General features: G+C 39.8%; 1 protein-coding gene across 1 annotated transcript; it reads right to left on the bottom strand.

Moving 5' to 3' along the window:
* Positions 1 to 834: 834 nt before the first annotated feature.
* On the bottom strand, positions 835 to 27,243 carry LOC141993226 (uncharacterized). Its single transcript, XM_074962654.1, has 7 exons — positions 27,168 to 27,243; positions 21,364 to 21,469; positions 18,672 to 18,863; positions 15,100 to 15,202; positions 10,480 to 10,577; positions 6,192 to 6,357; positions 835 to 2,580 (listed from the first exon to the last, which is right to left on the bottom strand). Exons 1-7 carry the CDS (start codon positions 27,241 to 27,243, stop codon positions 2,464 to 2,466), a joined length of 858 nt encoding a protein of 285 aa, XP_074818755.1. The 3' UTR covers positions 835 to 2,463.
* Positions 27,244 to 27,766: the final 523 nt, after the last annotated feature.

The following is a 27,766-nucleotide window of genomic DNA, read 5'->3' on the forward strand; positions in this document are numbered from 1 at the left end:
GCCCTTTAGGGATGCCAATACAAAATACCTCTCTCAAAAGTCTATGCATATCTAACCAATATGATCCTCTCTTGTTCTTGTGTACTTTGAGCAGCAGTGATTGAAATTGTTAATGCTGACATGCAAAGCTATTATTTCAGGCTATCTGTAATTTCAAACAGACATTGCAGCATTGATTTACATTCATGTCACATTTGGAAGGTTTCCTTCACAACCACAATGGCTAGAGACTTTGGTTTCTTTTTAATGGAATCTTAGATTCTCTAGCATGAGATTGCAGCCACCTGGGAGAAGTATTGGCTTTACTAAGATGCCATGAGATGACTTGATTCAACTGCACTAGCCAGTCTGCTTCCCAGAGGTAGGTGATGCTTAAAAGATGCTGTTTAAATATCCTTTATCACCTGTCTGCTCTACCAGCAGAAGCAGGAATAGCAAAACTGACACTGCCCCAGCTCATGGCGCATGGAGCACAGAAGAGTGTTGGGGGAAGGGAGAAAACAATAGCAGCAGGGGAGATTGCCAGCTAAAAGGGGAGAGGCGTCACAGGGACAGGAAAAGCTGCCAACCTCATGGTCACTCTTCTTTTCCCCCCTACAGGAAGCTATGCCTGTTCAGCTAAACTCTTTCAAGCGAGCAGGAAATGAAGTGAGGGGCTCTGAATATGCCTCTGGCTTTGTTGCTTATGCAGTTGCAGGGAAATGCACACGAACTGGGCCATAACTGAAAGCTGAGAGAGAACATGCAAGATGCCAGAATATAGACAAGCGTATGCTGTTGAGAAAAAAGCACTATACCTACACAAAAGAAATGTCAACATTTTTATCTGCAGTTTATTTATTTACCTTATGGTTTTACTGGTTTCATAAAGTTAATGAAGAGCATGATTTATTATAAAGGGTAAAACAAAGGGTTGAAATCACACTACTATATTTTCATGTTTTTCATACAAGTTACAAATAAAAATCAAACCATATTTTAAAGGGGAAACTAAAGAGTTTTGAGTTGAACATTTAGGATCAGGGAAATTGACTTGATGTCAGGGAGACCAAGTACAAGAGAGATTGGGCAGCACAATGGAACAGCAGAGGTTCAGCTCTCTAAATTAGTGGATGTCCCAAGATTTGACTGTATCTTAGGACACCTGGAAACTCAGTATCTCAACACAATACTTTCCTCATGACATCATGCATTTGGACCATAATTACTTGCCTCCTTCATGGCTATGCAGTAGCAACCATAGAGAGGAGCCAGACAGAGGTAATGTCAACTCTGAAATAATATTAACTTCCAAATAGACAGCTGTAGAGTCTATAGCATAACATGTTCCCCAACTCTATCCTTTTGTCCTATGCCCAAATTACTATGGAGGTCTGACATCACTGATTTTGAGTAGAGGGAAACTCTGCCTGGGGTTCTGAAATGAATAGCTTCATGTTGGTGGAGAGAACAATATGGCCCTAAGATCACAGCAGTGGTTGGATTATAGAAACGTCTGCCCATTTTGACAGACCAGGAAAGGAATAGTGTATCCATAAACATGGAACAAAGTGGGGATTTTACACAGAATTTTGGTGGAACTTCACTCTTGCATTTACTGGAACCTCTAGCCGAATCTGCTCTCGCAAACACGCATGCAAAATTAACTGAAGTCATTGGGGTTGCATCATGGTAACTAAGAACAGAATTTGGCCCTCCAATTCTGTAAGTAGTCAGTATGTACAAAATTAAAGGCTTAATTTACAATCCCAAGCTGTAATTAGGTTTTTTGCTTTAAGGGAAATGAGGAATGTGGAGGGAGTCTGGGAGCAGCCATTCTACATGCCATGTTGTCCTGAGGAACCTGTGTAATTTCAGAAAACAAAAGCTTATGGGTTTTGCTCAATGTCTTCAGTCCCCCTTAAGGGAGTAGAAATGCACCTTATGACACCATGGCTGTGGAACAAACTCTACAAAGGAAAGAGAGGGATGGAAAGCAGCACTGAAATGCAGACCACTGTGAGTCTGCTCCAACCTCCCCTAGCTAGTGACAGGATTTCTTGTGGAACAATGGGCTGATTGGTCGCCATGACCCGTCTCCTCCATGTGACTCTAGATTCTCCTCTCAAAGAAAAGAATGTTGGATTTCCCATGGATTTTTAGGTTAAACTAAAAGCACCTTTTTCCTTCTCATGAGTATTTCTGTAGGAGGGGAGCATGTGGCCTTATGTGGCCTTTCCTGCCACACATGCACAAAATGCATTTAGTGAACACAAAAATCTTTTTGTCTTGACAGATATGCAACAGTTAGGGCACTACTTAGAAACAGATATCCAACTGCATAATCAAGTCTTCAGAAAGAAGGTTAGGACTATATCAATCAGATAGGAAACAAAATAAGATATTTTCAGAAATAACCTGAATTTTGTTTTGTAATGAGTAATATTCCATAGATGATTCCTTTCTTATAAAGCTTTCTTGTAGTTACATATATTTTTGTGAGCGTCCTAGTTCATAAGGTCTTCCAGCGTTTGGATTGTTCATTGGTTGAGCAACACTCTGAAACCTGTCAGACCTAGAAAACTCTGGTATGCCATATTTCTGTAAAGAGATTGAAGTTAAAATGTAAATAAAGGTAATTGAACAAGACATTTCCTACTGTTTCCTCTTAAAAGTGGCTGTTCATATTTATATGTCAAATTAGGTTTCATTAAGTACATTTTAAGTACTAGTTTCTGTATTTGTGAACACTAGCCATCTGGAGTGTCTGGAGATCATTTTGATATAAATTACAAATATTTGACTTCCAGTGCACACAGGATCCCACCATGTTAGTAAGAGCTAACAGAGATATGGTATGATGTAAAGGTTTTATCACTATGAATTTGGGATAGCTGTATTGTTCATCATTGGTGAGGCTACAAGTAGGTTATCCTAAAAAAGGGTCAATAAAACCTGCAGACCACATCATTGTGTATTATGCTTATGTCACCTTCTTAACAGAGAAAACTATTTTTAGAAATGTTTTAAAGAATAAAAAAAAAGTTTCCCTCAGTACCATGAGTCCTGCTCTACAGATAGACCAGAGAGAGAGGACAAAAAAACCATTTATTTTTTTTAGAATAAAAAAATTACTTAATTGCTCTAGTATATATAAAGAATTTAAGAACTAATTAAATTACTAATATCTTGATATCCTCGAAAATTTCAGGAGTTGAAGCAACTGCGGTGTGTCCCACTGGAGAGCTAGAAATCACCTTTTCCAACGCCTCCCATTTCTGTCCTTGCAAGGCTCTGCGATATTGTACCTTACATCTGTCACTGGTTTGGGACTGAATGTTGCCTGTTGTTGACCTTGGGCTGGTGTAATTTTAGGGAGGAAATTCTACACTTGGGGAAAGAAGAAAACATTTCTCTGGCAGTGGTTGTTTTTTTTTCTCCTTTTGTGTGTCTTTTTGAAGCTCTCCAAAAGCTTGGAATGTTACACTATATCCTGCCAAGATAGATTATTGGTACGGGCCTACCAAATTCATTGTCCATTTTGGTCAATTTCATGATCATAGGATTTTAAAAATAATAAATTTCATGATTTCAGCTATTTAAATCTGAAATTTCACAGTGTTGTAACTGTAGGGGTCCTGACTCCAAAGTGGGTAGTGAGGAGGTCGCAAGGTTATTGTAGGGAGGTCGTAGTATTGCCACCCTTACTTCTGCACTGCTGCTGCTGGTGATGGCGCTGCCTTCAGAGCTGGGTGGCCGGAGAGTGGCTGCTGCTGGCTGGGAGCCCAGCTCCGAAGGCAGTGCCACTGCCAGCAGCAGCACAGAAGTAAGGATGGCATGGTATGGTAGTGCTACCCTTACTTCTGTGGTGCTGTCTTCAGAGCTGGGCCCTTGGCCAGCAACCACCGCCTTCCGGTCACCCAACTCTGAAGGCAGAGCAGAAGTATGGGTGGCAATATCACAATCCCCCTACAATAAACTTGCAACCCCCCCATAACTTGCTTTTGTGTTGGGGCCCCCAGTTTGAGAAACACTGGTTTCCCCTGTGAAATCTGTATAGTATAGGGTAAAAGAATACAAAAGCCCAGATTTCATGGTCCAGGTCGCATTCTTCACAGCTGTGAATTTGGTAGGGCCCTGATTATTGGGCAGTGTGTAAGTCTGGTCAACAGTCCACGAAAAATGCTGTTTGTTTCGAAGTTCCACAATTTCACATGGTACTCATGATCACATATGCAACATAGTTTCACAAAATCATGCTACAGAATAGATCCTACCTTCCCCAGCCAGGGTGAGGTAAATTAGTTCATCACTTGGCTAGCAAGAACTGTTTTAAAACATAGTTTAAACTCGAGAGGAAAAGGCATCTTATTTTTCATTCTCTTACCATTTTCCCCTTTTGCAATCAACCTTTGAACAACTAATTGAAGACAATAATTGAATAGGATTACAGGCTTCTGAAAAAAATGGACTTCATGGGATGTCTGCAACTTTTTATATGGGAATTACACGAAACTTATGCCTAAGTGAAAGAAAAACTCTTCCAGAATTCAAACTGGCTGAAACAGCTTTCAGACCCTCATTTTTTGCATTGATGACAACAAATGTATACAGCAAAATAAATGTCTTGTGTCCTTAAGAATAGTGGTGGGAAACTTTTGGTTAGTGGCAACCCAGCTCCCTTTTATGTCATTAATTCTACTTTGCACCTACTCTAAAGGCCTGATCCATGTTGGGATTTCTGTCAGATTTAAGAAACCATACATAATATATACATAAATGACGAATACGTGGAGTGTCTAATGGAAAACAATTAGATATTTGAGGTTTTCTGACTATTTTATTTTTCTTAATTTTTTTGTAACAAGTTTTTTAGAATCTTTACAGTAAACTCTTCCCTTACTGATTTTTTTTTGGGGGGTGAGGGTGGGGGTTGACTATTATGAAGAGCTGTGCCTATTTTACTTGCATAGGACCTTCCATATGGAAAGACCCCAAATTGTTTGTACATGCAAATCACTACACTGCATCACTGAAAGAGACAACTACGGGGCAGGAAGGGAGTCTAGTTAGGTTATTTATTTAGAATTTTTTATTGACATTAATTGCTGAAGCAATTGGAGTCCCTACATTGTTTTAAATAATCATTTACAAATGATTCAGTGGCTAGAGCAAGGAACTGTGAATCATGGTTTACGCTCAGTTCTACAAATGGCTTTCTGTGTTTTGGAAAAAGATATTTAATTTCTCTGTGCCTAAGTTTACTTTTTTATAGTATGTGTACCTACCTACCTACCTTCACAAGCATGCCATGAAGCTTTTGTATTAATTTCTGTAAAGCACTTGGAGATCCTTGGATGAAAGGTGCTATGTAAGAGTTAAATATTAGCAGCACTATTGTTATTACTATTATTAGCTGTTTAACAGTGCTAGCAATAACACAACATTTTAGGGCAGAAAGTGATGGAGAAAGTTTGACACATTTGACACTTCAGGGAAAATTTAGTTAAACAGTAAATAATGAGTCAGTTTGTAAGCTGCTCAATATACCATAGTTAGATACTAAGAGCTTTGTATCTACAGTACTCCTTTTAGATTTGTACATCACCCCCACCGAAGATTTCAGCATGACTCTAGAAACAGTCACTACATTACTCTAGTTTCATACTGGTGTAACTCCAACCAAATAAATAAATTATGCTGGCACAAAACAAGTGTAACACATTGGTGAATCAGCTTGTTAGGTATTTGTGTTTCACATAAATTTTAAAAATTCCCCTCACTGTATCAGCAACATAGAATTATAGTTTCCATAGAGCAGATGGATATGCTTTTGGTCTTCTAGATTCTCTATCAGAAGCCTGGATTATGCAACTGTTACTCACTTTATTAAGCACTTATTCATATGAGTAGTCCCACTGACCTCCACAGTAGGTCAAATTTACCCATATGTAGAGGGCTCACACAAGGATAAAACCCTCAAAATGGGGCTTTCACAATCTAGCCTAGACTGAACAGTGATAGGAGATTTCTGAGATAAAAATCACAGAAGTTAGAGATGTAAGCCTTTAGCACACAGAACATTTTTCAGATGAATGCAAGTCTAGCCACATAAAATGTATACAGGATTATGACAGTTTATTCTCAAGTGTCAGGTTGCAAGATTGCATAAGGGACACCTTTCATGTGTGCTTGAGATAGTTTATACGTACAGGAAATTGCCTCCCAGACATAGCTGGAATGGGGATGTCCTCTTCATAATCCACATTAGGAATATGACTGTTATGATAGCCAAACTGGTTACGCTGAGGAGATTGGAGGCTGAAAGAACTGTCTGCTATTTGAACTGCTCTTCCTGATGGCCGATGCGGTATATAGCTATCAGAATTAAACAAACAGGGTTTAAAAATATTTGCAATGTCTAAACAAAATATAAATAATTGTAAATGATGACACAGTATTTGTGTGTTGAGTTAAAACAATCACCAAAAGCTTTATTTTTGACATTTCACTTCACTCTTAGGCCCCATTCCTGGCAACACTTAAGCATATAAGTATGTTTATGGATGTGAGTAGTTCCCTTTGACTGTAAGCTCTTTGGAGCAGAGACCATATCTACCTCTATATTTGGCACTTACTACAATGAGGCCCAAATCCCAATTTTGGCCTGTGGGTACTACCATAATACATACCAGGGGTGGCCAAACCATGGCTCACAAGCTGCATGCAGCTCTTTTACGTTAAAGTATGGCTCACAAAGCCCCCCAGACCCTCCCCATTCTCTGCCTACCAGACTGTGGGAGGATGGGGGAAGCTCAGGGCTTCTGGCCTTGGCGGGGTGGTGAGAAGGGGCTTCTGCCAGCGATGACTGGTGCCTGCTGACAGTGTGCGGGGGGGGGGGGGGGGGAGGTTTGCCATAATTTAAAGGTTTCCATCCCCCCAGGCATGCCCCTTCCTTGGCCTCAGTGGCCCCTCCCTGCAACTCCCAGGTGTTAGCGCTATGTGGAGTGGCAGCGGTAAACTGCTGTGAGCTGCAGGGAGGGGCCGCTGCTTTAGCTCCGCAGGGAGAGGCAGCAGCAAAAGCAACAGCTTTCCCTGCAGTTCCCAGCTGTTTGCTGCTGCCTCTCCCCACAGCTGCAGCTCCTAATTTGCTGGCTCCAACCGTTGCTGTGCAGGGAAGGGGCCTTGCGGCACCATGTGACTTAGCAGGGCCAGCAAACCCTGCAAAAATCTGGGGTGGGTCAGGGTGGGGACGGGACATGACCTGATGGGCTCTCCCACATATTGCCTCTGGCTTCTGCCTATCTGCGAGGGTGGTCTTGGGGTTCAGCTGAAGATTGTCATATGCAGCTTGGAGGGTCAGTAAGTTTGGCCACCCCTGATATATATAATGATTTATTAATATCACATTTTAAAAATCAACACAATAACAATTTTACAAAGATAATACTTATTAAATATGGTCCATATCAGAATAAATGAAAGCAAGAATACTAACCCTAGGGCTCAAGAAACACTGACCAAATTTTTCTGTATTCCTCACATTTGCCATTTGAATGGAAAGATATTTCATCTAAAATTGCCAGATTATACTTTATCAAGTCAAATAACTAATAACCTTTTGTGACATTCAATTTCCGAAGCAATGTCTCTCTGGTTACAAAACCAGCTTTCAACAATAAATTTCCTTCAGGAATAATTCTTCTTAATATTTTGATAATGTTGTTTAAAAGTTATACAGGAAGTTCTCTGCTGGAAGATACAGGTTTTACATAATTTAGCCAAAAATGAGACTAGAGATGAAATTTTTGAGAAGAAATGGGGACAGCTAAAGATATTGTAGGCCATTACCAACACAACATTTTTCAAATGAATGCAAGTCTAGCCACGTAAAATTTATACACCACAAATTTGGGTTATGTGGTTTGACAATGTTTGTACTGGAAGCTTCTCTGTCTCCTCTTACTCTCTTATGTATCATACATCTGCTCAGGGCACAGAATGAGCTGATGTAGCTGGTTATTTTAGCTAGGTGTTAAATCTTTGATTAGTATATCTTGACTATTTTGGTATATTTATATATGAGAGCAAGCCTGTACCAAGGGCCAAAAGGCTGATAGCTATGCTCCTCTTCCTTAAAGGAAGTCGGAGTTATGCATGGCTCTGGTAACACACTGCTATCATCTCATCCTATTCAGCTGTATTCTAAATCCAGATGCACCCTAATCTTAAGCGATGGATAAGGAAGTAAATTTGTCGTCATGCTCACAAGTGTCATGGATTTTCTACGCTTTTCTTTTGACTTTCCTCGTCTTTCCACTCCATTAGTGATGGAAGAAAAGGGATATCTCTACCTGTTAATCCTGCAAGGGGAGAATATTGTGCTGCCAGTTGCCTTCCTCCTGTTAAGGGAGTGAAGATTCTATTACTGCAGAACCTGGAGGTAGGAGCTCTGGTGTCTGGCAGTTGTTGGGGAGGAATAAGAAGGGGAGAGAGCATAGCTAACTGAGGGAATTGTGGTTTTTTCCTCCCTAAAAATCAAAATGAATAAACCTATGATTTTTGGAGAAAAGTCACCATTATTAATTTACAAGTCTAGTCACCTATTTTGAAATTTAGCTTCAGAAAGAAAAGGGCTAGAAACTTAACTTTTTGTTTTTAATGAGAACTAAGATTAGGTGGAACAGAATTTAACCCTAAGATTAAACTCTATAAGTTTATGGAGGAGATGGTATGATGGGATAACATGGTTTTGGTAATTAAATATTCATGGTAAATAGGCCCAATGGCCTGTGATGGGATATTACATGGGGTGGGATCTGAGTTACCCAGGAAAGAATTTTCTGTAGTATCTGGCTGATGAATCTTGCCCATATGCTCAGGGTTTAGCTGATCGCCATATTTGGGGTCGGGAAGGAATTTTCCTCCAGGGCAGATTAGAAGAGGCCCTGGAAGTCTTTTGCCTTCCTCTGTAGCATGGGGCACGGGTCACTTGCTGGAGGATTCTCTGCTCCTTGAAGTCTTTAAACTACGATTTGAGGACTTCAATAGCACAGATATAGGTGTGAGGTTTTTTGCAGGAGTGGTGGGTGAAATTCTGTGGCCTGCGTTGTGCAGGAGGTCAGACTAGATGATCATAACGGTCCCTTCTGACCTAAATATCTATGAATCTAACATTTGACAAACCTCAGAGATTTATGAAAAACACTAAGATCACCTAGTAATTGAAGATTTAGACTCTAACTTGGTAAATTTAGTCCTATGTGCTATTTCTCATGGAACATTAATGCACAGAACAATCCTGAAGTACTTGCAACAACAGTGTTTGAGTCGTGAGAGGACAAAGAACATTGTTCAAAAGGAGAAAAACTCACCAGTTTTCCCAAAGTCTCATAATTCTAAAACAATGTATCTGATCAACCTAGTGAGTAGCTGCTAAATTATTTTATGCATATAAAGATTCAAAAGTACAATGAATACTAATGCAACAGGTATAATAGCAACCCCTGAATACACTTAGATATATTAGAACTTCAATGATCCTTAAAAGAAAGTGTCACAGAACAGTTAGATTCTGCTTTGTGCCTTAAAAAAAAGGGGAGGGGGAGAGAGCAGGCTGGGAGTAGAAGGAAGAAGCAAGTAGCAGAGTAATGATGGAAAGAGCAACTGGACCAGGCAATGAGGATGTAAAAGAAGGACTATAACAATGAAGAATAGTTGTTCAGATATTTGTGCAAAGCCTTAACTTGAGCAAATAGAATTCAACTATGATTAGAAATAAAATGTATTTAGTTTACATCAATTCTTAGTACAAGTTTAATCTGATCAAATAGCTGACTAGAAGGGGTTCTAAAATGGGCACTGAAAATGATTAGGGAGGCATGGAGGGACTTCAGTATGATGAGAGACAATTTAATTTAGAGGAGTGATGAATAAAAAGAGGTATGCAAAATAATACATGGTTTAGAGGAGGTAAATAATATGCTTCTGTTTACCCTATTGTAATACAAGAATAAGGAAAATTCAATGAAATTGAAAGGTTCTAAATTGATAAGAGGAAATGCTAATTATGTGTTATATAAAAAAAATAAGTGGAACTTATCACTTATAGAGGCCATAAGCTTAGAAGGATTCAACAAAGCACTGGACATTTATACACTGAACAAGAGAAAGAAGGGTCACATTATTCCAATCTATTAAGAGAGAAACTTTCAGGTTTCAAGGCACATGCCAATCCTGGGTGGATGGGAGTAAGGAGGAAACTTCCTCTTTGGACAGGTTTTTCCAAAATTGTGCACTATCGGTTTCTTGCATCTTCTGAAATATCTGGTACTGGCAACTGTTAGAGGTAGGGTACTGGACAAGATGGACTAATGATTTGATCCTGTATGGCAATTCCTATACCATTGAAAGTTATATAGTGATTCTTTCACCCTCTAAGCCAAGGACCAAGTCTGGAGAGAAAGTGAGAAAAGAAGGTCTTACAAAAGCATAGCATACCTGAAACCTTCTACTTCACCAGGTGACTGTGATTGCACAAAACTTTGGCTTTGCAGTTGAATTTTTGGCATTCTAATATTCTCTGTGGTCCAGTCATCCTGTATAAGAAAGATGAGAAGCGAAGGCTTTACACACCAAGTACACAACAGTATGTTTACAAAAGTAACTCATCTGGTGCAGATTGCTAGCATTTGACTTTGATTTTAAAAATTTAGTATTTACACTTGTATATGTAACAATTGTATATGTATCAATTCATTTACCAGTTATAAAACTCACTTTTGGTGTATTTGTTGTGAAGACAGTATAAATCACCCTTGTCACTATCAATTCATTAACATTATAATAGGTGTAAATTCCACATAACAAATAAGGCTCAATGGACCTGATGCTTCTCTTCCACCAGTATTATAACAATACAACTCCACTGATATCAGTTACTCCTAATTTACTCCCAGTATAAATGAAAGACAAAGTCAACAAAATGACTCTGATAGTGAAGGTCATTTTAATGTTTGGGTTTTTTAAAAAAACAACAACATTTGTTTCTCTTTTTCATCATTTGTATTATGGAGGAGAGAGAGAGAGAGAAGGAAGAGGATGTAGAGTGGAGGTCTTCTGATATGTGAGAGTAATTGTAGAGGTGCTGTTTTTTAATGCAGTATCTTTTTGTTTTGCAGCAAGATCCTCTCTTAAAAAGAGAATGATGAAACACCAGAGCATCATTTTCATGCAGCGGGAAAGGGAGCAATCTGAAGAATCAAAATATGTACTCTGTAGTGGCAACCAAGCTCAAATTATGTTTCCTCTTCTAAAGTTACAACAAGTCAGGATCATCAGCAAGTTGTTAGCTTAGCAAACTAGCATCTGGAGGGAAGAATTATATGGCCCATCTCCCTGCCAGTGTCCCTAAGTGTACAGTTTCTAGTGTTTTGACTAGCCCAATTTTGTCTAACACATGAAAGGGTTGGTTCTGGTTTCCTTATTTAGGCAAATATCCAACTAATGTCAGCTGCACCATTCTTTTAGTTTTCTCTATTTCTTAGGACTGTAAGTATTATCTTTATTGGAGTGTTAGCAGCTGCAGCAGAATCACCACCCAGAGGCATAGTTACTTAGGGATACTCTAATTCGTAACCCCAATGGGGCTGTTGTGCTAGAGGGTGTTGGTAGCTTCCAGGAAGCGAGTCTGGTCTGTGGGCAATAAAATATCTCATTGCAGCTGATGGGCATGCTGACCATCGTTCATTCTGGGTAAATGGAAAAAGCAATTAAGTTCCTTTATGAAATAAGATAGCTGAAACAATAGAAGCCACTGCCCAAAGCATCAGCCACATGAAAAACCTGAGCACGAATGAACTAAGGGAGAATAAGTGGGATTTCCATTGGACTGATTACAAATGCGGGGGCTGGGGCATTGACTGGATTGCAGGTAGATATGTAGGTAAGGGTGTGTGTGTGTCTCTCTCGCAAAGGCAGAAAGCCAACTGAAAGCAGTCAGGAAAGTCAGAGAAGCACAAGTAGGATGGCCCTGAGAAGAAGCCAAAAGAGCTTCTTTTAAGCACAGTGCTGGCTGAAAAGGCAGGCTTGCAAATAATAAGCAAGAAAACTGCCCCTGTTGTTTGTTCCTACTGTGTTCAGGTAAACAGGATTTTGTGTACATTCTTTGTAAATAAACAGGATTGCACCAAAGAAACACCAGACTTATATCATCACTCTCTCCTCCTATTGTAAACAAGACAACAAGGCCCAAAATGTTGGCTAATTGCTCAGGGCAATAGGGCTATTATGGTAGCAGGGATTTTTAAGACTACAGTGCACATTGGCCATGCCCCCTATCCCATCTTTACACCACCTGCGTATTCCCCCCAATGGGAAACTCACCAGCTAGCTTCTCCTTTATGGCAGTTTTTTAGGGCCATTTCACTGCTTTAGTATCATAACAAGGCCATAGCATAGATTAGGATCTGGCCTTCTTTTGCTATAATAACTTAATTAAAAATAGTTTAACGCATTAGCGTTATATTTTTAGTTTTTAGAAACTAACAATTTGAAGAAATATTTCATTGTAAGAGAATAACGTGGAGGTGAACGAGGGCATAATGCATTAGCCCTTACATCTCCAGTGGGACTGCTCACACGAGTAAGGGCTGCAGAAGTGGACCCCGAGTTTGTAGCACTTCTACTTTTCATTTGACAGGTAGGTTATTTACTACTTCAGTAAGAAAAGATAAAGCTAGCATCTGTAGTACCAAATTCAGCAATAATTATAAAAAAATTAAACAGCACCATCTACTGGTGAAAGAAAAGCTGTGCCTTATGTATTTCTGTTAAGTGATAAGATCAATGATTTTCTATTAAAATATTTTACAAATGTATTTATCATGGCAGCTATCTGCTTTCATTTCTCAGGTACCCAGATTTGTTGTTTGTAAATTAGATGACTTGCATGCACCGGTCCAAATGGAAGAAATGGAGAATAGGGACATACAGTGAGTTCCTATGTGTCCCTTATCTCATACAGTTAAAGTTTATATAGCCATTTCTTCTTTATGTTGCTGGCTAGTACAAGTGGTGATCCCTGTTACTGAAAATATGTTGTCTATGGTCAGAGAACAGAGTTGAGAGTCAGGAGTGGGAAATTGGCATAGGAAGAATGGTCTAGTGAGTAGGGCACTATAGACTAGCACACAGGAGTTTAAGTCCCAGCTCAGTCACAGATTTCCTTTGTGGCCTTGGGCTACTCTTTTAATCTACCCTGTTTGACAGAGAGTTTGTGAAGATAAAATTCATTAAAATGATTGTGAGGCGCTTTGGTGATGAGTGCCATATAAATGTTTAGATACTATCCTTAAGAATGTATCCCAGAATGAAGGCAGGGCTCTTTTTCTGGCTCTGTCATTGACTCACAGTGTGACCTTGGGCCAGTTTTATGTAACTTCTGTGCTTCAGGTCAGTTTAGCCAACTAGTAAAAGAGGTTGCTGCATATTCACTTCAATGTGAATTTAGGATTTGACTCATCCTTGTTCCAAAGATAAAATAATAAAACAGGAAGCAGTTGTTTAAAGTATTCCAGCCTCAGTACTAATTCAGTGGTACACTGTGTATTTTAACTGAATTTATATTATGAATTATGGCAAAACTTCTTAGTATGTAGGTACATATGTCCTATCACAAGCTTGACTGTTCATCTAGGGAATGAAGAACAGAGAAACTGAAAATTACATTATGCATAAGCATACTCTGCTGGCCAGCCGAAACCAACTAATCCACCCACAGAAGCGTCTGTAGATGAGAAGTCTCACAACATACATGGCAGGAGAAAGAAGGGCCACACTATTAGTTTTACCCAGAGGTTAGCCCTTCACCTACAATAAACTGAAAAGCAAACTAAATACAGTTGGAAGAAATATTAGGCCTGGTCTACACTGGGGTGGGGATCGACCTAAGATTCGCAACTTTAGCTATGCTATTCTCGTAGCTGAAGTTGGCGTATCTTAGGTCGACTTACCTCCTGTCCTCACGGCGCAGGGTTGACTGCTGCCACTCCCCTGTCGACTCCACTTCCGCCTCTCGCCGCGGTGGAGTACAGGAGTCGATGACAGAGCGATCGGGGACCGATTTATCGTGTCTACACTAGACATGATAAATCGATCCCTGATAGATCAATCACTACCCGCTGATCCGGCAGGTAGTGTAGATGTATCCTAATTACATTCATAGCTTATATACAGCTTTAGTCCAAGATTTCATTGTATCAAATTTTAAGGCATTACATTATCTTTTTTCATGATGTACAGTATAGTACAGTATAGATTAATATAGCTTCATTAATTTCAAAGCAGTTATGCTAGTACATCAGCTGAGAATCTTCCCTGATATATCTTCATTACAGCAGAACACGACCATAGATATAATATGGAACAAATCCTTGCTAGGTTTCCTTAAATGTGCCCATCAAATCTGTGAACATATCCATTTTGTACATGCAAAACTTTACATGTTTTTAAAATTTGCAGGTGAACAATTTTACTTAATTTACAGTAATGACAATGCAGGTGCCATATACTGCCACATGACAGGTATATTGTGGGACCAACATGGCAACAACAACACTGCATACAGGTATATTCATGTTTGTTAGGAAAGCAATAAGTTAAGTGAATTGGAAAGCAAACCACTTCCTCAGCAACCTGAGTTGACTTTTGTTAGAGGTCAGTGTTGAGACACAGTGACAGACCACAGCAGTGGAAACCTGCACTACGGCTGTCCACGCAGTACCTGTTCTGTAGATAAACTGAGGACGTCAGATTCAACATCTGTTTTTCACAAGCACTGTATTCACACATACCATACATACTTGCCTGTATTCATTGCACTTGTAATGCTGGCTTGTTTCCTCCTCTGACCTGCACTGCTTGGATGCAAGGCAGCACTGGATGAATGAAGACAAACTGATTTTAAGCCCTGATTTAAGCCCTGTTTAACATACTGGCCTACAGAATGTATATTGTTACAAATACTATTCACCAATACACTGAAGCATTACAAATCACATCTGATTTCCACTTGAAGTGGGAGCATGTGACAATCTGGATGGCAAATATTTCACTTTTTACCTTAGGCCACCGCTGTTGAGAAACATATCTTGAGTTATCATCCAGCTCAGGAACAAACACACGGTTATGCTGTGACTCGAGTTCCGTTTGTCTTGCCGGTTTCCTGAAATTAAAAACAAACCATGCTGTGGAGTATGTTCATGAACATGTCTTTTATGAAAAACTTAGATCCTCCTTCTCCACTATATACAGGTACAATATAGACTAAGAACACTGAATCTTTATTACAATCCTTAGCTGCATAGATTAGTATGTACCGTGCCAATTAATCATGATATAAGTGTATTCAGTGGCTGTGGATGTTAACTAAAAACAATTGCTGAAATAAATTGCAGATGTTGGGCCAAATTTCCCCCTCATTTACACCTGTGCAACCTCACGGACTGTGCTGAAGAGGCTTTACTGAGGCCAAAACTGAGCCTGCTGTATTGTGGAGATACAGAATGTTGCATTAATGCAAGTCTCCTCCCAGTCCTCTCCTCTCACTCTCCTCCCCTTCATCTTCTTCCACTTTCAGTACCTAGAACAGTCTCCCATTTTCTATCTCAAGCTCACATATGCTTCAGCTCCTCCTCAAAACTTCCTCATTCTCCCAAGTAATCTCTGTATTCCCTCCTTTCCCTCGGCTGTTGATTTGTCTTGTCTACCTTACATTAGAAACTCATTACAGCAGATAATGTATTATACAGTTTATAAAGCACTGTGCAGGTCAACAGCACTATACACATGATAAATAATAAATAAGATGGAGACTCTGCAGTAAGGGAGCATATCATATAAAGTGTATAGTTAACTTTTCCAAGCCCCTTATAATCTGAAATGAAGCCCATTTTCCCCTTCTCCTGTGGTTGCAGATGGCCCCTGTGTGCTTAGACATCCAAAACAGGTTTTATTTAGTGCAGCATTAACTTGCTATAATTTTACTTTAGCAATTCATAGTGTTTTTCTTTTCAGTGCAGGATATGTAATGCTTTTTGGTGTGATTTTGCCCATATCTCCTTAGATCATGGCTCTTGTACTGAATTTGCAGATATTTTGAGGATAGTCTACAGTGGGCTGTGTTGCTCTGTAATTTAGCATGGCAGCCATATAAAATTTTAGCTCTTGCATAGTACTGTGAGATTTAGTTGCTATGTTTTGGGATGCACATACACGCCTTAGTGACAGAAGGTGTGAGCCAAATGGCTTCTTAGGGCAGAGATGACCCTCATTCTTTAAATACTTGGGGATGCTCTCACAGACAGCACACAAAGTGTTGGGATGTGTACAGAGCACAAGCATCTGCTCAAAATGCCAATGATTGTGATAAATAGTGCTTAATTGGCAGGATCCTGGTCAGATCTCTCTTTAGTCTGTTAGAGGTTGAGGAAAGGCAGCCAAGCATACTCTCATAAATCAGTCAGGACAAATATCGTAGCTTCAGCTTACCCTAGCAAGTCAGTTAAGGGGACTTATTAAAGGAGCTTGCATGGTCAGTCCTGAGGGAGGGAAACAAAGGTCTTGTTTAGGTGGATGTGATTATATTAGGTAAAATGCCTAATAACTTAAGTGTTTTGATTAGTGCAGTCAATTAATCGCAGTCAACTCTAGGGATTAACTCAAAACAAATTAACTCGATTATAAAAATAATTGATTAATTGCAGTTTTAATCACACTGTTAAATAATAATACCAATTGAAATTAATTATAAATATTTTTGAATGTTTTTCTACATTTTCAAATGTATTGATTTCAATTACAGCATAGAATACAAAGTGTACAGTGCTCATTTTATATTATTTTTTATTACAAATATTTATAACTGTAAAAAAGAAACAAAATAAATAGTATTTTTCATTCACCTGTACAAGTACTGTAGTGAAATCCCTTTATAGTGAAAGTACAATGTAGATTTGTTTTACATAATTGCACTCAAAAATAAAACAATGTAAAATTTTAGAGCCTACAAGTCCACTCAGTCCTACTTCCTGTTCAGCCAATTGCTGAGACAAACAAGTTTGTTTACATTTACAGGAGATAATGCTGCCTGCTTCTTATTTACAATGTCATCTGAAAGTGAGGACAGGCATTCACATGACACTGTTATAGCTGGCATTGCGAGGTATTTACATGCCAGATATGCTAAACATTTGTATGCCCCTTCATGCTTTGGCTACTATTCCAGAGGACATGTTTCCATGCTGATGATGCTCTTTAAAAAAACTAATGTGTTAATTACATTTGTGACTGTACTCCTTTGGGGAGAATTGCATGCCTCCTGCTCTGTGATTTTACCCGCATTCTGCCATATATTTTGTATTATGGCAGACCAAGCACATGTTGTTCAATTTAAGAACACTTTCCACTGCAGATCTGACAAAATACAAAGAAGGTACCAATATGAGATTTCTAAAGATAGCTACAGCACTCAACCCAAGATTTAAGAATATGAAGTGCCTCCCAAAATCTCAGAGGGACGATGTCATGTTGTCAGAAGTCCTAAAATAGCAACATTCCGATGCAAAAACTACAGAACCCAAATCACCAAAAAAGAAAATCAAACTTCTGTCGGTGGCATCTAACTCAGATGATGAAAATGAACGAGCATCATTCCACACTACTTTGGATCGTTATTGAGCAGAACCCATCATCAGCATGGAAGCATGTCCTCTGGAATGGTGGTCAAAGCATGAAAGGGCATACAAATGTTTTGCATGTCTGGCATGTAAATACTTTGCAATGCCAGCTATAACAGTGCCATGTGAATGCCTGTCCTCACTTTCAGATGACATTGTAAAAAAGAAGCAGGCAGCATTATCTCCTGTAAATGTAAACAAACTTGTTTGTCTTAGCAATTGGCTGAACAGGAAGTAGGACTGAGTGGACTGGTAGGCTCTAAAGTTTTACATTGTTTAATTTTGAGTGCAGTTATGTAACAAAAAAAAAATCTACATTCGTACGTTGCTGTTTCACAATATTGATTGCATTACAGTACTTGTATGAGGTGAATTGAAAAAATACTACATTTACTTTTTTTACAGTTCAAATATTTGTAATAAAATAATATAAAGTAAGCACTGTACATTTTGTATTCCTGTATTGTAATTGAAATCAATATTTGAAAATGTAGAAAACATCCACAAATATTTAAACAAATAGTATTCTATTATTAACAGTGCAATTAAAACTGCGATTAATCAAGATTTTTTAAAATCTCGCGATTAATCACAATTTTTTTTAATAGTTTGACAACCCTAGTTTTGATATGATGTTTTGATTTATTCCTAAACTACATCAGATACAAAGTGGGTGGAGATTTTGGACTGTAAACACTGTTAATTTGAAATCACCAGAGGCTGCAAATACATTCAAATATTAGGATTTTCTTTGCTTTACACTTCACACAAAGTTTGGGTATCTGTTCTATTATATTGAGACCAACTCCTCCACACAATTCTTTTGAGTTGATTTGTAAAAAATTATGATCCTCTATTGACGTCGTCCAACATACACATAAAATAAAGGAGTTAATTATTTCTAGATTCATTTCTTTGATCAGCAAAAAACTTAATTCTGTAAAAAAAATAACTTACCTAGCTCCTTTAACACTTTTATTTGACTTATTTTTACAGTAGTAGACACACTGTATTATTACACCAACTAGGAAAGCCAGTGCTACTGCAGGAAGTACAGTTACTAAAATCAAGTCCAATGTATTCCAGAGTTGTTCACATTTGTGACCCATGTACCAGTAATCTCCCCAGAGGCCTCGGTAGTAAGGACATCTGCCAATTAAAAAAAAAAAAAAAAGAAGTGTGTTTCTTAAAGGAACAATAGTCTAATTAAAAAACACCCCTCCAATAATTCAGAAAAAAGAAAACATTTTGTTCTGTTATTGAGTGAAGTATGTCAGGAGTCCACAGATCCATTACTTTTATGAAGCATTATCTATCTTAAAGTTTTATACTGCTGTCCACCAGTGTTGTATCTGTGCACTTTCCATGTAAAATCAACAGCAATAGCAAAGTCCGTGGTGAACTTCATAGAGTCTCTGGCTCTTCTGCCTTTCCAGGGTAAAAACTCTGCTTGGGGTAGGGTTTTTTAAAATTAATTTACTTTTATTTTTAAAGCTCGTTTCTTTCAGGGTTTTGTTTGCTCTTTACAGTTTTTCCCCGTAGGAGGTGTTTCAGTGTGATGAATGTCATGTTTGTGATAGAAAGGCCTTTTTGAAGATTTCGCATTTTCTAATGAGAGTCAGACTGTGGATTTGCCTAATGCTCTCTGGAAGTTTGTTCCATAGTTGGATCCCCTCCACTGAGAATACTTTGCTCAGCCATACTTTTTAATTTATATCAAAGTGGATTTGTATTTTTCATTATAAATATCAGTTTTCACAATGTAGTATACTATATGCTGTCTTGTTGTAGCCATGTTAGACCCAGGATATTAGAGAGACAAGGTGGGTGAGGTAATATCTTTTATAGGACCAACTGCTGTTGGTAAGAGAGACAAGCTTTTGAGCTTACACAGCTTCTTCAGGTCCAGGAAATGTACTCAGTGTCACAGCTAAACACAAGGTGGAACAGATTGTTTAGCATAAGTAGTTAAATATGTAAAATATGTGTTAACTATTTATGCTAAGCAATCTGTTCCACCTTGTGTTTAGCTGTAGCCTGTGTTTAGCTGCAGCCTCAGCCATCCTGTCTCTCTAATGTAGTATATTGTCATCTTCAAATTGCATTGAGCTGAAATGTAGGCACATACCGATTTGCCATACTGATCCATCTAATTAGGTATTTTACCTTCAGGAATTGCCCCATTTCATTTGCTTTATCACCTCGGCAATGCTGTAACTGTATAAAGGAGAAATTCTTTCCCAAATCCTATAGGTGAGCAGATTGTGCCCCAATACATGGCATTAGATTATCATTATTAGTAACTCAATCTGCATAGTTATAAATGTGATTCATGGCCATAAAGTTATCTTACCCTGGTATTTGAGTTGATAACTTCCTGTAGCAGAACATTTCAGAGATTGACTACAGTACATGCCACATAAAGGACTAATATGCTGGATACAAAAGATTAATTTGGTACTTATATTTTCAGCTCAAATGGCTAGATCTCTTTAAAAAGAAAAGGCGGTTTTGAGGATGAGGAGAGGGCACTAGTTTTATTCTCATTTGAAGAGTATATTTTAATAGATGTAAAAAGCATTTAGCACCTTAGATGCACATTTTTGTGTGATATAATTATAAATCAAAATAAATTAAGAACATAAATAAAATGATGCAAAACAGGTGAGTTAATGTTATTACTGTATGAGAAGCATTCTTCTTTTTTTTCCCTAGATATTTAAAATTGTAACTAATATTGCATTAACCTATGTTTTGGCATGTCGTTTGCCTTTTTGTGGGGATGGGGAGAGGTAGTGTCTTTTTGTGTTGGTTTGGTTTTGAGGGTGGGGTTAGAGGAAGCAGGCAGAAACCAGAATTAAAAGGAAGCTAAGGCTTCAGTCCGACAACTGGCTCTATACAGGCAAACCCTTGCACCCACAAAGAGCCTTCCTGACTATGCATTTACAGTACTCCATAGTGACAGAATTGTAACACCACTCCTAAGTGAGCAGAAATTTTGTACCGTGCATGATGCAGTTGTTATTTTTACTACAATATCCCAGAAAATTAAGACTAAACACATGTGCCATTTGAAGTTTGGGTCAATATTTTTAAAAATATGAACTTAAACTTAGGCTTCTATAAGTACATTCAGCTCCCAAATAAGTGACCTAATTTTCAAAAGTTCTGACCACTCAGCAACTCCAATGGTTGCTCTGCACTTTTGAAAAATCAGACCACTTGGGGGAACCTAAATGTTGATGTAAAAACCTAACTGTAGGCTCCTATTTTTTTAAGCCTCTGCCTTCAAGTTCTACTGTTTTTGAGATACCCACCCACAAAAAAAGCATCTTAAATTCTCAGATTTTGCTCAAGCTTAAGATAAAACAGAACATATTTGAGACAATTATTAGCATGAGACAATGGAGGGTTATATGTCTATGTAACTTTAACTATAAAGTTTATGGCTTAAATATGCTGTAAAAAAATAGCAATGTTAGGACCTGATCCTGAATCTGATTCTTGAGAACAGCCATCTGTTCCTGTGCAGAGCCCAAAAGACGACAGGGGTCCACCTTCATGGATCAGATTGCAGGGTCCTCGTTTACTTTATCAGCAATAATATCTTGTTGATGCCTCACTTACATAGCACATCCAAAATACTTACTTGCAAAAAGGTTTGTTGCCTTTACATCCGCAAACAATATCCTTTGGACAGAAGCCTTCTGTATTACCCAAGCAATTATCAAAGTCGGCAATGCCACTGCAATTGGCTGTAAATTAAAAGACAAACACAACCAACACTTCAACTGTAATGTAATGCAGATGAGCATGCTGTATATTTGTCTGCATCAGAAACTCAGGATTTATGTGAAATAATCTTTAAACTAAGTTTTACCCCCCAGTGAATAAGAATTGCTGTTTGATAGTTCTGAACCACTTTGAAGTCTCATTATTTCCTCCTTTTAAACAAGAAGCCTTACCCCACACAAGTTATTTTATTCTGAATCTGTACCCTACATTCTCATTTGTCCTCCATTAGCCAGTAAATCATACTCATGATATGTAGGTATTATGATTTAATGTGTGTGTTGCCATATCTGAATTTCTCTCAATGTCATTTAAACCTTGCTAGACAGCAGAAATCATGAGGCCTGTAAAACCCGTTAGAGGATCAGACTTTTACCTTTATTACAGAATATTTTTAATTAGATTTTTGGCTGACAGCTGACAAAATCAAGACACTGCAATAGCATACTAAATACATCTAAGTATAGAATCAATGGCAGGAAGTGATGTCACAATGAGAATGGCCACTTAGGATATGTCTTGACTACGGAAGTAATGGTGTCATGGGGTGTCACCCTCATCGCCGGACTAGCACCTCCTCTTGGTCATGCTGAGGATTAACTTGAGACCAACACCCAGGTCCATTGTCTGCCCACTGGCACTTTGTCTCTTGTTCCAGCCTATGGCTCCTCTTTCAGCTCGCAGAACTGCAGCATCCTCTTTGCAACTCACTCCTCCGCCTGTGTCACCATCCAGATTTCCTTCAGTGTTTCCCCCTTCGGAAACCTCGTGCAAGGTTAGTAGAGTCCATGATTTGGGGAGATGTATCCAAACCTAGCACCTCTACGAGGACATGTCCAAGAGGGAATGAGAACAGGTATATTGGTCCATTACCAGTGACGCTACACTGATTGGCATTACAATTTGTTTTGTTGGCACTTTTCACTTTTATTAACAATTGTGGCTAGGCTGCCTGTGTTTATTTTTAAAGTGTGTGAGTGCCTGGGAAACAGTGCGAGTGCCTGGGAAACAGAAAAAAGGAAGTTTATACCCTGCTTATCAGAGGCACACTATCTGGTTGCTTGTGGTGACTTGCAAACCAGCTCGGTCTTTGACCCACTTGTAGCAAAAGTTCTCCTCCTTATCCTTACATATACTGTGCAGTGCACAGAATACCCGACAACATGAATAGCACTGGGCATGCTAACATCCAAACAGGTTTGTAGGCAGCACCATCTTGTCTTCAAGTTGGCAAATACACATTCTACTCTCATCCTGCAACTACTCAGTGTGTAACTAAACCTTCTTCTGCTAGGTGTCCTTAAATCAGGGTGTGGGTTCATGAGTCAGAGCAAGAGGATAGGATGCATCCCTATATATATATTATTAGGAGGGAATAATGTCCTTTGTTGTCCAAGTAGGTAAATGCCATATCTCCTGAGCACCCTGGCATCATGTATCTTGCTGGTGTGGCTCATGTTGGTTTTCATATATCTCCTTCTGTGGTTGACTAAGGGCTGCATAATGAGCAAGTTAGTATCCTTGGGCAACTTGTGGTGGGTATATTCATGTGCACCAATGGATACATTCTATTGATGGTCCCAGCACAGTTTGAGAATCCTATTCTCTCAAAGCCAGCTATTATTCCAAGGTGTGAGTGATGTGTCAGTGCAACGGCACCCCCTCTGGCCAAGTGTGGCACAGCCCCTGGGCCCACAGAGCCTAGCAGGGCTGTCAGTCTATTTCTGGTGCCCCAGGAGTCTGAAAACCCTTTCTACACTCCCAAGTCCATCAGGTGGTTAGTAGGGGAACCAAGGCCTGCCCACTCCACTGGGTTCCAGCCAGTGGTGCAAGTAGAAATCATTTCTTTCTGGTACTGCACTCATGGGAAGGACACAATGCGGGGCACGTGACCTCCCCATGTGACCCTCCATGTGACTCCTCCCCACCGCAGGGCCCCCATGCTCTCCCCATCCCCTCCGACACCCCCCTTACGTGTCTAATATTTTATAACTGCATCTGTTAAACAGATGCAGTTGCAAAATGATGCTTTTGGCCCCTGGTGCCACCAGTACTTCCAGGTGTCATTGAGGATCCAGCAGTACCTCAAATTGAAAGCTTCTTAAATGAAAGAAGGATAAGAAGGACAATCACCCCACTTTCACTTAACACACTATCAGTGCCTCCCCTTACGTCCAAACTAAGCTTCTGCCAGCTTACCTTTATCTAAGGGTGTGTTCACTACCAATGTTAAACCGCTGCCGTGGCAGCACTTTAACATGGCTGTGTAGTCGTGGCACCAGTGCTGGGAGAGAGCTCTCCTAGCGCTATAAAAAAAACCCAGCCCCACGAGGGGAGTAGCTACCAGCGCTGGTGCACTGTCTACACTGCCACTTTACAGCGCTGAAACTTGCACCACTCGTGTGTGTGTGTGTGTGTGTGTGTGTGTGTTTTTTCACACCCCTGAGCAAGAAAGTTTCAGGGCTGTAAAGTGGCAGTGTAGGCAAGGCCTAAGTATTGCTCTCCACCAGGCACTAGGAAAGCAAATATGCTGCACCATCTGGGTTTGATGGAAAAGAGGCATAGAACTGTGTGTGCCATGTGCATTTTGATAGAACTACAGCCCAAATTGTTTTTTTTCCTCAGCATGACATACAAGCAATTGATCAAAATCACATTCTCTGATCTCTTGGGGCCAAATCCTGTTCCCACTGAACTCAAAAGAAGTTTTTCTATTGAGTTCAATGGGAACAGGCTTTGACATTTGAAGAGGAAAGAACAAAACCACTCAAGCAAGGGCAATATTGCTTATACCACTGGCATCAAAGGATGCTGACTCATGTCAGAAAGTCAGCAGAGATCTGGTCTTTGTCCATTACAAGGGAGAAATCAGAAATCAATGAGGCTAGAACAGTCTTTGTACCATATACAACTCATAAGTCCATCTGCAAAGGATCAAGGAAATATGAAGGCTCCAGATTACGTTAAAGTCCTCAGTTCCTTGGTTAGAATGCTCCCATCAGTATATGTTCATAGTCTAGAGGCTGGAGCAGGAATCAAAATCACTATTTAAACACTGTCCGTTCCCCCAATCCCTCCCTTCTTGAGGACTCCTGACCAACTTAACAGCACAATACATCTGCTAACAAACTTAAACAAAGCCTTTAAGTTTGTTAGCGTATGTATTGTGCTGTTAAACCCATATAAAGAATGAATGCCCTCCCTAGCCCCGTCCTGCTCCTTTAAGGAGCAGAGTGCAGCTCCACACCCCCCCAGAGGGGGGCTGCTAGCTTCCCCAAATCTTTCTGGTACCCTGTACCTGCTAAGAATCTCTTGCTGGTACTGCGTACTGGAGCATACAACCCTACTTGCACTCCTGGTTCCAACTCAGGGCTCTCGAGCTAGGTAAGCAGAATCAGAATTCAGGACTCTGACAATGCCCTGAGCTTTTTTCCCTATCTTCTCCAGAATCTCTGCAAGCTCTCCTGCCTGTCCCCTCCTGGGCTGTTGTCTTTGGGCAGCTCTTGAGTAGCTTGCTGGCAGGAGCTCCTTTCTCCAGTCTGCTCACTCCTCTGGTAGCCACCATGCCTCTCTGCTTCCCAGCCCTTTTAGCCTCCCAGCTACAGTGAGGCTTCCAATCAGCAGTGGCCAGCAGTGCCTGTATTAACCCTTTGGTGGTCCAGCGTGGGGTATATAAACCCCATGACACAGAGATATTAACAATCTTCACCAGCTATGGGTAGACCACAGCAATCGTCGCCTCACAAACATCCATGCCATCCATCACACCCACAGCCATCCATCACACCACCAATGGTTGGTTTAATATCCAACTGGTTAGCCACCAACTTGTAGAAGTTTGGGGCAGCCTGCTTCCACATGCCAATGGCAACCCACTTCTGGATTGGTATGGGTGCCCCCATGTGTCTCCTGGTGCTGAAGGGTCAGGCCAAGCTCCTCATGTAGCTCCATGAAGGTGTCTTTCCTCATGCAGAAGTTCTGGAGCCACTACTGGTCATCCCCATATGCATTACAAGGTATTCCCACCACTCTATGCCTGTGGTTCTGCTCCAGAACCACTGGTCAGCATGGGAATTCCACAGCTATTAAGCTCACATTAGATGTCTCTGCTCCACCATGTCTGCATGCAGCCCGCATGATCTCCTAACCAAGACTTGCTGCTTCCTTCTCAGGCAACAAGTCACTGCAGAAATGCATTCTCTCTGCCTACAGTTGTAAAAACAGATGTTGCATTAATGCCAACAGCTAGAATAGGTCATGGTCCTGAGCTGGAGCCATGACTTGGCATCTGCTGGAATGGTGGCTGCTGACAGAAGTGAGGATCATACAGTGGTGGAAGTACTTTAGTTACTGCATTGGTGAATTCTTATGCACAGGAGCCCAGGGAGGATACAAGTCCTCTCACAATACACTGGGAAAAAATTCATAAAGCGGATCAGACTAGGGCAGCACTAAGACCCATGGGATATGCCCCCAGAAATACTAGCATCTAGCTTGGGTTAGTGCAGTGCCAATGTGGACACAGATATGTAGGTATTATTCAAGTGTCACTTAGCAGCATGGACACGCCACATCCAGGCTTCCCATATCTTGCTGCTCAGACCCAGGTGAACTGCAGTGAAGACATACCCTTAGACTCCAGACTCCAGCTCCAGACTCCAGAGAGGCAATAAGAACATCTATTCCGTTGCTTTAGGGAAAGTAAGGAGGAAATAAAGAGAGAGGGACATAAGATATGGGGGGAGGCAAAGGGTAGGGAGGGTCCCGCATCAAAGTACATGATCAGACCAGAAATTTCTCATCAAAGATCTCTGAGAAGGGTTGGAAGTAATTTGGGAGCATTTGAATGAAAGAGAAGACATACTGTTTCTACAGCAAACTTACAGTTGACAGAGCACAAATGGAAGCAACTGCTAGAGAACAAAAAAAGAAAGGTGAAGCTACATTTGTTTTTTTGTTTTTTTTTAGAGATGTCATGAGAAAACATTAAGGGAGTTAAATAAAACAAAAAAGCAAACAAACTGATTTGCAGTTCCATTAGCATGCAGATAGAGGTGGGATGGGTTTCCTTTAAAAACAAATATATGCTTAAGCACTTTGCTGGATTAGGGACCATAGTATTGAGCAACTTGTAGGACTGAGACCATGTAACGTCTCCTGTGTAAAAAGAAAAGGAGTACTTGTGGCCACTCTATGCCTGTGGGAGAGCTCTCCTGCTGGCGTAATGAACCCCCCACGAAAAAGCGGCAGTAGCTATGTCGGCGGGAGAGTGTCTCCCTCCAACATAGTGCTGTCCACACCGGCACATTTGTAGGTGAAACTTTTGTCAGTTGGGGTGTGCTTTTTCAGACCCCTGACTGACAAAAGTTTTACCAACAAAAATGCCAGGTATTCTTATATCTCATGTGCATACTTTTCTATAGATTATCATAACCTTGCCATTGCAGAATTCAAAAAGCTTAAAATGTCTAATAAGAACATATACACATTAGTAGTTATCATAAAAGCATCCTTACATCTTTACTTTTTTCTTATTTCAACCTCATTTCCACCTAGCACAAGAGAAGAATGTTGTCCACTAGGACAAAGTGTGAATAGGTAAGCAGGACTTTGCTTGAAAACAATTTGTCTATATTGCAAAGAAACCCAAATATTTCTTACGTTCTGAAGCCTGTTCCGTCAGCAAAACACTCGACAGTAAGACAATGAGAGGTAAGAAGTCGCTGAAATTGGACATTGTGAAGCTGTTACAGTAAGAGATGACTCAAATTCTTCTCCTTTATTTGTTGAGCAGCTGTTAAAGGTAACAGCTGTTACTTTTGCTTATATCATAGCAGATCAAAGATCATGGATTTTAAACTTGGTTTACAGCATCCTTCCCTGTACATAATTACTAATTAACCTCTCTCTAATAAATTTACTGGCATTTTTTCTAGCATATACATCTTCTATGGTTACTAAATAGGTCAATAAAAATCTTTACTATTAACCCCTTTCTTTCTGAACTCTTGAAATCATATGTAAATAAAATCACGTTAGTGGCATAAAGGGCTAAAGAGATTCAATAAGAACATTTATTTGTTTAGCTTTGTTCTTTCTTTAATGTAGCTTTTCACAACAATTTAGTTTTTTGAGGACTGAAATACCATGGGTGAACTTTAATGGCCTATGATATGCAGGAGGTCAGAGTAGATAATCTAATGGTCCCTTCTGGCCTTAAACTTTATGAAATCTATGAAACTGAAGCCTTATTAACACCA

Source organism: Natator depressus, chromosome 9 (genome assembly GCF_965152275.1).
Source record: "Natator depressus isolate rNatDep1 chromosome 9, rNatDep2.hap1, whole genome shotgun sequence".
In the NCBI taxonomy this organism is placed as follows: Eukaryota; Metazoa; Chordata; order Testudines; family Cheloniidae; genus Natator; species Natator depressus.

Excerpts from the sequence above, each read along its gene's own strand:
- LOC141993226 (XM_074962654.1), bottom strand. The coding sequence starts at position 27,243 with ATGTCCAATTTCAGCGACTTCTTACCTCTCATTGTCTTACTGTCGAGT. Across the intron at positions 10,578-15,099 it reads CTCAACAGCGGTGGCCTAAG|GATGACTGGACCACAGAGAA; the intron begins GTAAAAAGTGAA and ends TTTCTTATACAG. Across the intron at positions 2,581-6,191 it reads TGTCTGGGAGGCAATTTCCT|AAATATGGCATACCAGAGTT; the intron begins GTACGTATAAAC and ends ATCTCTTTACAG.